This window comes from Ambystoma mexicanum, chromosome 2p, assembly GCF_040938575.1.
Source record: "Ambystoma mexicanum isolate Mex_15411 chromosome 2p, UKY_AmexF1_1, whole genome shotgun sequence".
In the NCBI taxonomy this organism is placed as follows: Eukaryota; Metazoa; Chordata; class Amphibia; order Caudata; family Ambystomatidae; genus Ambystoma; species Ambystoma mexicanum.
The window spans coordinates 813,928,391-813,940,515 of record NC_090923.1 but is presented as its reverse complement, the minus strand read 5'-3'; the positions used below and the strand labels follow the sequence as shown (position 1 = coordinate 813,940,515).

The 12,125-nt window shown below is 42.4% G+C and overlaps 1 protein-coding gene across 1 annotated transcript in view; it reads left to right on the top strand.

Annotated features, from left to right (window-relative positions):
• The window catches only part of BLVRB (biliverdin reductase B), a 203,341-nt gene that overhangs the window by 110,625 nt on the left and 80,591 nt on the right, over positions 1-12,125 (top strand). The window contains exon 3 of the mRNA XM_069644493.1: positions 1,318-1,407. Within this exon, the coding sequence (XP_069500594.1) occupies positions 1,318-1,407 (90 nt within the window). The remainder of the gene's footprint in view (positions 1-1,317; positions 1,408-12,125) is intronic.

The window sequence follows — 12,125 nt, the reverse complement described above, 5'->3', positions numbered from 1 at the left end:
CGTCATGTATCTGGCTGCTTGTTTATAAACCTCCTGAAACCATAGCGGAAAAAGACGGCGGCCTCCGGTCTGAGTAGGATTAGTCTCTGTGATTGCTGGGGTGTCCTTTTTGACTGTATTGTATCTTGAAGGGGATTTTCTTTTCCTTTTTGAAATGGTGGTATATACTGTCGCTTTTATGTACCCCTTGAGTTTTCAGTACAGTTTCCAGATGGAAGGATGTTCTCATGGGTGGGAGAATATTACATGGCCATTGATGTCAACATATCCTATACCGTCAAATTTTTCTACCTGTAGGATTTTCTGACAGAAAAATGTGACATTACCAACATTACCAATGCTGTCAAATTTTCCTACCAATTGCAATGTTACAGGTGTGGATTTCTGACATTACACCGGGCATACTTTTCTCTGGCCAGCAGCAAGCACGTGGCCCCGGACAGCGCATCTTCCGGCCTGTCTGGTACAGGACGTCTAGGGCTGGGCCATCTGATAGCAGCAGGATAGTGGTGCAGGCATGAGTAGTGCACTCTGCCTGGAGTAATTTAGGGTTTCAGTTCAGGGTCCATTAAATGCCACTTAAGGTCCCAACCCTGGCCAATGCTAGGAGACCTCATAAATGCCTGTGTGAACCCCTGGAAGATCCTACTTGATTTCTCTGGTGCCTATCTGTACCCCACATGGGCTTGCTGATCAGCTGTAGCCCACACAAGGTGCAGCTGGACACCAGGGGGAAGGTTACCTGAGATGGGAGTAGAAGCGAGGTGGGCTGTCCCCTAGCCAGTGCCATAGTCATCGGATCGGAGTGGAGTGGATATCCCTTAAAGTGTACCTTGTGCTTGCTCCTCTCCGAAAACCATACCAATATGCTTTATGTACCACAAATAGTCTTCTGTGTGCACGGGCAGAGGTGGGTGATGGTGATCTTCAAGGCGTTCCCTTGCTTAAGGTGGAAAACCTGCTTGCTATAATGCTTTGGTTGGTGAAAACACAACCGCATCAAGGGAGTAGAGCAGAGTGACCTGACGCCACAGCCTAACAAACCTGTGACTTTCATTCTCACTCCAGTACACGTCATGACTTCAAAAGATCCCATTGACGTGTAATTAACACAACAATGTTTAAGTATACATTTTGTGTTAAATTACTATGTTTTGGTTAAAAAGCCTTCAGTCTTCTGTGCGCCCTTGGAACGTGTGATATTCTGATAAAAACGTGCGTTGAGGGGGTAGTATCACGTGGCTTTTAAGACTAATTCTGTCACTTCATTCCTGCCCTCCTCATCCTATGAACTGACCTAATTGTTTTTGCTTTCAGGTCCCACCACGATGATGTCGGAGGGGACCAACAATATTGTGGAAGCAATGAAGGCTCACAGCGTCAGGAAAATTGTTGCCTGCATGTCTAGTAAGTTCCTGCAGATTCACTGTGGCATTGCATCTTGGAGCCCGTTTAAAATCTGAAGCAGTTGCTCTAGTTCTGTATCAAAGCAGCAATGCTGCCATAAAGCACCAGATATGTAGACGGGTAACTACTATTCCCTCTGTATTTTATATGCGTATACTAGACCCCATCTATCGCATCATTGCCAGTTTACATTGTGCCAGTGTATCAAAGTACATTATGCCCAGCAGATCATTGCCAATTTTCATTTTGCAGCCCATCATGAGCAGTTTCTAATGTCCTGATTGGAGAAAAAAAGTCGATTCTGTTTCCTGCGCTCGCCCGGAGCATTTCTTGTTTGTTACTTTGCTGCACTTGATCAGAACAAAGATCTTTCCAGACTACCAGACTATCACAGAAGAGAAACCAGCGATCCCAGAGTACAGGAGTCTGCACTCACCACTGTTTAGTTGTTGTATCGAACATTTATTGTTCCCTTAAGTAGGAGCTTCAGGTAGCAAACAGAAAGGAATGTGTTTAAATGCTTAAGAAACATAGGTTTTTGTAAATACTCGTGGTGCTGAATTGATATTTGTTGGTTCCCAAAAAATCTTTGATTCATAAGAAACATAGCTGCGCATACATAAATACTAAGTGTGTAAAAGTGTTTCGGAGCCTCAGGGCACAACAGGGGTCTGACTTGGCTAGCAATTGGCATATAAAGTAGTAATCGGGCATCATTTCTACAAAGCCACAGTGATCATTTTCTTACAAATGTTATTTCACCATTATTCAAACGAACTGGCAGAGATGACCATGTGAGTTAGTGTGACTATCCCCTCCGTGAATACACTGAAGGACACTGCTCCTAACTGGAGATTGTGCAACTAATCCTCACCCTTGTCAACATAAGTGGGGCTTACGGCGACCATTGTTCTCGGAGCAGGCTATCGTCAAGTGCTAGAAGACTGCCTTTTTCTGAGTAGACCCACTGCTGCAGATACGTGGAGTAAAGAAACAATAAAGCCAGGTCCTTTTTCCACACCTTTATGAACAATTTACCTCAGTTCTTTGAATATCAGTGAAATACCATTGGAATGAACAGGTCATTGTAGTGGTTATGTAGAAATTGACCCGAATACCACATTGCATGTCAATTACTGTGTAAGCCAGGCCAGTGTTGAACACATACACACACATGCTTCTTATGCATTTGACACATTCCATTCTGTTTGCCATGCTCCTATGCGAAAGTACTACCTGGAACACATAGCTAAAATACAGAAAATAAGGGTGCGATACATTTTCCTGGGCAGTTTTTTCTCTTCCATTTTCTGGTGTGCCCATTTAGGACATGATTGTTGAGCTACATGAGGCCAACTCTTCACATAATTGTCAATGTCCATATTATTTTCGCTTTTCGTGGTGGTGTATGAATGGTGTTGAACGCTTGTGTAACGGGAGTATGAATCATGAAAAGAACCGGGAGAACAGCCCCAAGACCCCAGGAATGCCCTCGCTTCCTTACCACCAAATGAATGATGTTCACAGATATTGAACAACTTTGAAATGTATATTTTTTTTTTTTAAAAAGGAAATATTTAGATATTTACAAGAAAGCCTTCTTCTGTGTGGCAATTTGCAAAATATCAACGCACTGACTCCACCAGCTTTTAAAGCAGATCTCGTTTTAATCCATTTCAATCAAACTGTATCTCACTAGTTTCCATTATCTCAATCATGCGCATATTCTCAGCACAGCAACCGTTGGGGACTCATTCCCCTTCACCTAGGAAGAAAATGCATACATCAATCCATTAAAATGCTCAGCATAGCAACAAAAAATATATATATAATCTGATTCCTTCAAGAAACGCTCATTTTCATTGCGCCCTAAAAGTACACCAGGTTTCCATTCTGTCCAGTTAACACACCATTGCATGGCCTTAACGGCCCTCTCTCAGCAGTGTTGCTTTTTGCTGCCCCAGTGCTCCCACAGTGGAGGCGGGGGCACTGCAGCTTTTGGGGGACGTTGAAATGCAGACTCCATGATCCCATTTGTGCCGTTTGAGCACCGAGGCAAAAATGGAAATCTTGTGGGTGTTAAGGCAAGGGCAATGAAGACGTGTCCTGCTGTTCATGCCAGTGCTTACCCCGCTGCATATATGTTCACTGTACTGACTGTATCCCCTTTGCTTACAGATTGGTAGTAGTGGGATGGACTCGCAGGCCCTGGCCATCGAAGCCTGCCAATGACAGGCCGGTTTGGCCTCCAACAGTACTTTCCAATAGGAAACTTTTTGGCAAGGATACATTACTTGTCATGGCACTGGGCAATTGGCAAACTTGAGGTTGGATCAGTGACTGCATACGCACGGGTTATATTACTATTTTAAATGACAAAATATGGTTGGTTGCCGCGATGCCTCAGTGTCCAGGTTCACACAGGGGAAAGCATTGTATGCCTGCCCATAACCAAACGCAGACCCGAGCGAGATCACAATAAATAACCACGTGATAATGATGGAGAACCCGCACAGAACCAACTACAACTGGTATCCCGTTGCTTTCTCGACAGTAATTATTTTGTGGTAATTTACTACAAAATGACTTCGAAAAATGAAAAATATGGGTTAAGGGTTAAAAAGGGGGTGGGGAGGGTTTTGGGTAGGGGTAATAATGAAGGGGAAGCAAGGGTATGCGGGACCCACCAAATAAACAAATTTGAAGTAAAATGTCAAAGTAATTAGGCTGTAGTAAATCACCACAAAGTAATTACTGTCGATGAAATGACATGGAACCCTACAGCCATGAGACTGGTCTACATAAGAAGACATAGCGCCAAGTATCTTCAACCCAAACACCCAAGTACAGCTTAGGGGTGTGTTCATGAACCCTCACAGTACAATGCACTTGACTCCTCAAGTATAGATCGAAGTCCGGTCACCATTATCTGGCACGAGCGGAGTATGGCTCTGAGCCAGGTCTGGCACAGAAGCACAGGTGTCAGCCTGGTAATCAACCCGCATGCAACTAAGCGCAAATATGAGACCATTCCCCATCAATAGACGCGAAAACCTAAATGCAGATCGGAGACTGACCCCCATAAAGCCATGCATGACTAAGCACAGAACTAAGCCAACCTGCACGATGTATGTATGTTAGTCAGTATGTTTAAGCAAGCTAAATAAATGAAGCCAGTAAAACATTTATCAGCGATTCTAAAATCCGCCTTCTGCAACACTGTTACTTTGGAGCACAAAGTTAAATGTTAACGAATAAACGTGTGCGTGTGCGTGTGCGTGTGTGTGTGTTGATGCTCACTTTGAGTATGTTGGGGTTGAGTCCTCTTATACACCAGGGGTTGGGGGTCAGGATTTTAAAATGACAGTTCTAGCAATATAAAAATACATTTTGGAATTTTCTAAGCCTTTTCTTAATTGAGACAGGACCTCCTTTCTGAATTGGCAGGAACTCCAGCCAAGTGTGGTATCGCAATGATGGCTGCTGATGCATGGACATCCACATCCTCACTAATCCATACATTTAGGCGGGTAGAGTCCCACTGTCTAAGCCGACTTCCATTACCATGAAGTGTTAATAGTTACAATTATAAGGCATAGAAGCCCTGAGGCTAGTTTGGTACGAGCTGTGGAGGTCACTGCCTTTCTGCTGCTTTTCTCTTATGAGGAGCCAGGAATGAGGCACCGACGCAGAGGAGACATGTTTGTGGTTGCAAACATTTATTTAAAAGAAATGGGAGTTGTAAAATACCTCACTATCCCTATTCTAGGAGGGATTTTCCCTACCTCAACTAAAAAAGCCAATGAGTCTGTCCAGTGTCAAGATGTCAAAACAAAACTATGTCCTGTGACTGTAATCCTCTTCTCGCCCACACACTCTGAATAAAATCCCCAGTGCAAAGTCTCTTGTTATTCACAAGTGCTCTAATGTTTCTTATATTGCAAGTACCGGGAAGGATCCTGCCTCGGATAAAGTACCATGTCAAACGTCCATCATTCTGGTATCCATTCTTTATCTGAGACTGGGCATATCCTAGAAAAAGCTAAATAATCACAAAATGGGACAACCTAACCTCTCTGCTTTTTCACTCTGTACAGTCAGTCGTTTGGGCTAAGCAGTCACTAAGAGACGGCGTCTCGCATCATAGGGTGCAGCCTCACACATTAACTGCTCTCCTGCTTTACCCAAAAACTGCGCTCTACGCCTCTCTAATGCCAGGCATGATAGTTTTTTTTCTTGAAATGCCATGCAGGCCAACTGAAGAACTATGAGGTCAAAAAGACCCTTTTGAAGTCATGGTTAAATAACATTAAGTAAGAAAAGGGGGTTTGAGCGGGCACCGCTATGTTTGTTTAAAGTTCGTATAACTGCTTGTTTATTTAAACACGCGGTTAATGGCGTCACCAAGTGAACCAGTATACACTATACTGGGGTAAAGGGAAAACTGCAGTAATGTCTGATGTGAAAAAACTTCCATCAGACCTTGGGTCGCCGATTGTAGTGAAAAGTACTGATAAATGTTGAGTTCATTCATATCATGAAGATAAGCCATTCATAAATAGCTGTATGCTTAGGATACCATTCAGAAGAAAACATCCCATACAACTTCTTTTGTCAGTGACTTATTTAATTAGCAAAATTCGTTAATTTAGGAGAAGCAGAAAGCAATGCATTTCAGACCCACACTTGGTCCTTCATCAGGGCGAATTCTATAGTACAAAAAAGAAACACAAACAAGAAAGAAACAATGTAAAAGTACTCACACAAACCTGTCGTGTTGAAAACATCATGTTACCGTACTAAATAGAGTAAATCAGGATAGTTATTAAATACATGCAGATGTATCCGTCCTTGTCACTTATTCATCACAATGGTTTTTTCATTATCATAAAACAAAACAGCGCCTTTGCCTCTAGAGTTGATATGTATCCAGCAGTATCATGTACATTTCCACATAGTCTCACAGAGACTAATCAAAAGGTAATTCCCGTCTATAAAACATTAAAATGGAGCCATGTAGGCAAAATAATTTGCTAGCTATCCAGCTAAAATGTGTTTGTTATAATATTTAATTTCACATCATTACGGTTGAAATACACATTGCGCATACCTGATCGTACGTGTTGGTGTATGCAAAACTCATATGGGAACGTGTGCTACTCTTCCTGAAACACATGCTGACTACATGAAACAATCCACCGTTCCGTTTTCAATCCAACAGTCCTATCTGAAAAAGCATACAATTTGTGTGATACTTAATTATCTGCATGAGGATAGCTACACAGAAATATTATCCAGTTCATATTCTTCTTACCTCATAGAGTGTTATGCTTTCCTTTGTTGTAATAGAGGACAGCGGTTATCATTCTCATTAGGACTTTTCCCACGGATTTTATCAACTAAATTACGTATGTAACTGTTCCCTGTGTTAGCGGAACCAGGATGTGTTTGTACCCGCCTGCCGGATATAAAAAACTAATATCGGTAATGACGCCCGATACTGAGAGTGACAATGTGAACATAATGATATATTTAACAGTGACGTACCTCAAGTCGCTATAATAGTTTAAGGAGTGCAACTCGCTGCAGTCTTCGTTCAGCTGCGGTCTGTTAAGGGTGAGCACGAACGTTGCCATGGGAACGTTCTTGTACTAGACGCTACGTGATCACGTAACCTTACGTTTGTGTCGCTGGTTGTCATGATGAAAAGACTTGATTAGTGTGCTACCATTGCGTTGCCATAGCGGCAAGCCTCCATTAGTGTACGGCGATTCTCTCTTTTTAAAGGCATTAGACTTGTGTCAATGTGTGGGGTAGTACTAGAGAGCAATCGTGCTCTATAGCGTGTACACCTTCTATAGCCAAAACTAACTTGTAAGTTAAATTAACTCTGACGGATACCTCCTTGCATCTAAACAAGAATATCTCGGACAATAAATTGAAAAGACTAAAGAGGTACGGGCCAGTGTGTGGCCAATCAAAATCTTAATCAAATAGTTCAAAAAAGTGAAAGCACCGATCATTAGTCTCACCGCTACATAAGATTAGATGATAATCAAAAATGTTGCTGAGGAGATGCCAACCATCATGATTTATGTAGTTGTGGATGCCACCGACTTGCTGTTGGACCAAGAGTGACTTGTTCAAAAAAATGTTTTACGGGTAGTATGTCTCAACAATCATTATTTAAATGCAAAGTGGCTCAATTTCACAGATTGTCAGCAATGTAAGGTCACTGCTGGTCCATAAGTAACTAGATCATGCAAAAGAGCATGAAACACGTAGTATACATATTACCAGTGCTTTGTTGTTAACTCTTACAGTAGCTATAATCAAAATATTGATGTCGCTCTCATATCTCTACTCCACTCATGTCATATCATCTGGCTTGACTCCAGCCAGCATAACTACATTGTGAACATACTTACTGTCATAATAGCATTTGTAGTTAGACCATCATGATAACTGGGACAAAGATAAACAAATTAATGTCTCTTTTCATATGAAACAATGCAGATTCAATTCTTCATTCAACCCCTGAGGCGATGGCGTGTCCAGTCTTTCGATCCAATGTGCTTCACATTGTTCTAGTCTTTCGGTAGAGCTGGTTCCGATATTCGCCATATTCAAGGATTTGGCGATCGCATTTGTCCAATCTGATGTTTGGCTTGATTAAAATGTCTGGCAACTGGTGAGTGTTGATTGTTAGTCCTGACATTCGATTTGTGTTCATTCCATCTCACACGTGCTTTTCTGCCAGTCTGTCCGATGTAGAGTAGACCACATGGGCACTTGATACAGTAAATAACACCCTCTGACATGCAAGTAGAGTAGTCCTTGATTTTTATCTTCTCTCCAGTTCTGGGGTGTGTAACTGTATTCCCTGTTACGATATTATTGCAGTTGCTGCACAGCATGCATGGAAAAGTACCTAGTTTATATTCCCATGAATTTCTTGGTCATTTTGGGTTTGGTTTTAACCAACAGGTCCCTCAATTTGCTGCTCCGTTGGTTGGCAAAAAGTGGTCTTTCTTGAAACAGATTCTCAAATTTATCTTCACAAGTCCACATCGGCCAGTATTTAAGAATTATCTTTTTAATTTTGGATGACTGCACCCTATATTTACTGACAAAGACAAGTGGATTCTCTTTGTTGTTTGATTCTTTCATCTTTAATAGATGGATTCTTTTTTGTGCGTCAGCTTTTTTCCACAGCACAGAGAAGTTCTTCTTTAAAACCTCTTTCTTTGAACTTGAGCATCCCTTCCTTTTCTTGCACATATTTGGAATGGTTTATAGTGATATTTTCGAATTACATTATGTCGAAAGTCATGTCTAGAAAAAAAAAGTCCTTTTTTTTTTTTTTTCTTTTTTCGAATGTCTATTTTTGTTTGTTTTTTGTTCGAAATGGGGGGTTCCCCTTTTTTTTTACTTGCGGAAACCCAACAAAAACATGTAAATAAAAAAAGAAAACATTGGGAATTTTTTTTTCGACACTTTGTTTTCGACATTTTTGGCATTCAACCTAATGTTTTCGACTTTGTCACTGCACACCATTTGGAATCTGTTAGTTATTCTTTTTATGCGCAATAGCTGGCTATATGGTAAACTCTGTATTCTAGCTGCTGGATGAAAACTCATCCTATGGAGGAGATTGTTTCTGTCAGTTGGTTTATGGTAAACTTCTGTATCAAATGATGGTACCTTCGGAATCACTGGAACATCTAGGACATGTACACAAGGATGACCAATTTCATATGTGAATTTAATTCTTTTATCAATCAGGTTAATGTATCCCAGAAATGTATCGAGAGTTTCTAGCGCACCGGTCCACACCTGGAAGATATCATCTATATATCTACCCTAGTGTTATATGTATTGATGCCAGACAGGATGTTTGATAATGTGGTCCTCTTCAAATTTCAACATGAAAGAGTTGGCGTATGCGGGTGCCATTGTGGCCCCCATGGCCGTACCGCTAATTTGTGAGTAATATTGTTTCTCATATTGGAAGTAAGCATTCTGTGCTATGAAATCAAGTAACATCATGATCCATTCTTTAGACCTCCGTATCTCTTCTTGCAATAGAAGCCAATCCACTGCTAATTTGACTAGACAGTGCGGGATGGAGGTGTACAGGCTGTTCACATCAATGGTTACTAGGAGGTCATGCTCCTCCAATTGGATGTTTTCTAATCTGTTCAGAAAGTCTGTAGTACCTTTTAATATAGGTAGGATGTTTCTGTATGATTGGCTGCAAAATCGTGTCGATGTAAATACCTAAAGGTTGAAGAATACTCTGGGTGGCAGCCACAATCGGTCATCCAGAAGGTTTCAAAAGAGATTTGTGGATTTACGGAAGCAAATAAAGATGTGGTGTTTGAGGAAATTTCTGAATCAAAAAATCTTTGTTTTTTTCGCTTATCCATTCATTCTCTTCTGCCATTTCAAGGATAGGTTTGAGATTGTTCAAAATCTCTCTGGTTGGATTCCAGGGTAGAACTTTATACATTTTGGTGTCATTTAATTGCCTCTGACATTGATCTCGATAGTCGTCAGTATCATCACCACCAGGGCTCCACCTTTGTCTGCTGGAGGTGCCCGCTCAGCAGCCCACATCATCAAAAGCTGGACCCGACACTGACTGGCTGCGCGGATGTGCTGGCAAGGGTGCAGACTTGATGAGTGCTAATAAACGCATAGGCTAATAAGTGCCTACAGGCAACGTTACACAGTCGCCGTCACTAGCAGGCTGGCACGGGAGTGGCGGACTGGGGAGAGCAGTGCAAATAGGCCAACCCTGGGAAATACTCCTGTTATTGTGTGCGGGAGTGCAGAGGTTACTAAATTGTAACACAGACTATAGAGTGTGTGCTCTCCTTTTGACTGCACCCTGCATGGACCATGCCGAGGTTTGACACTTGGAACAGTTGATGTTATGTGGCTAAAGCAGAATTATTTTTTTTTAAATTTCTTTACATCTTTACATCGAACAAGTTCGACAAAATGGAGGGTTTTTCTGAATCGCCTCCGGCTTTAGAGAGACCAACCTGTAATGGGACTGCAGGTTTTTTCGCCAATGAAGACCAGACTCTGACTAGTAGGCTTGACTAAGTACAATGATGTCCACCAAGGTAAAAAAAAAAAAGAAGCTATACCGCAAGTATCTTTAATGGAAAACAGAGTTGTCATTGTTATCACAAAAGATTACACTGTTGGAATGGAAAGTGGGGAGGGAAACGAAGCTTAAACCTGTTACAGGCCTTAGAAAAATCTAAGGCACACAAAGAAGATGGCCAACACTGACTTCAGCGCTAGCCCCAGAAACAATTATTCAATCAAAGTCACAGGTGGGTAAGGAGAGGTTTTTAGGCAATACCAAAAATAAGTTGGTGAAGATATGGTTCTAGGAATTGGTAAGCATGTACTTGCAGGTTTCTAGAAGAAAAGGACCATATGTGGTGGGCCTTGCCCAAAGCGATGATATACTGGTAGGAGTTCCTGGCACATAAAAGAGACCACATGGAAACCACTCCCACTCACACCAAAGGTGGTATTACTGGGAAATGAGGTAGGAGTATCCGCTGCGACAGGGATAACGCTGCACTCATTACCCAATTACTAATGGCACCAAGGATGACCTTAGCCCAGGGGTGGAAAACCGTGGAAGGCCCCATAATAGCATGCTGATGGGTCAACATCTGGAATGTCCTGACAATGGAAAAGGTGGGAGCTCTGAGGGAGGGCAAGTACCAGAAATTCCTAGTAATATGGGACCCATTCCTAGAGCTTGTCAAAGATCGAGAAGCCCAGCACTTCAGACCAGTGCTACTGAGAGCAATCCTTAACTAAAAGAGCAACGGCCTGAGTAAGAAGTAACCTGCGAAAACTAAGCCTGGAGATGGAGCATCCCACAGCCAATAAATACCCAAAGGAAGCTGAAAACCTAATCATACCTGTTGGGAAAAGGGTAGGAAAGGGACGGGGGGGGGGGTAACAGTTAGAACTGTTAGCACATTCGAAAATGGACTACCTAAGCGCACAGCTACGGTCTTTGGTGGGAAATGATTTGGACTGGCACCCAAAACTGTAAGGTATTACAAACCGTGCTTGCCATGCCGTTGAAATGATGTAGCTATGATTGTGCTTGAAAATGAAAATACAGTTTTGAAGGAAACAAAAAAGAGGAGGGTTGCCACTAATGTGCAAAGTCAGAGGGTTCCCACATGAGATTCCTGCTTCCAGGTTTCAACACCAGCAATAAGGCCAAGCCTGGCTTTGCACCTTTTAGAGATGTATGCAATCTCGGGGGCGGAGGGGAGCAAAAAGGCTATGCAAGCATGCCCACGGAGAGCTCTGCTAGGAAGACCATCGAATCCAGGCAAGTGAGAAGGGTTAGTGGGGACTAATCACACTGAAGGTTGGAGTGAAGAAATAGCTTGGGTCATGGGTGCAGTGAGCGAGTTTGGGTGGGTTGATTGGATCCGGCAGGTGGCGTTGCCAGTCTCCACTTCAGGTCTCCATCACAGAAGAAACCTGCAGCTGGACTGCGAGATCCCAGTAAAGACCAGAGTTCCACGATGATGAAGAAGGAAGGGCAGATGATGCAACTTGCATTGAGCACTCTCAAGGTGACCCAGCAAGGGCCTGCTGGCAATGATGAGGAAACAAGACTTCCTCTCTGGTGGGATAGCATTTGTATTGCCCATTGCAGTAGC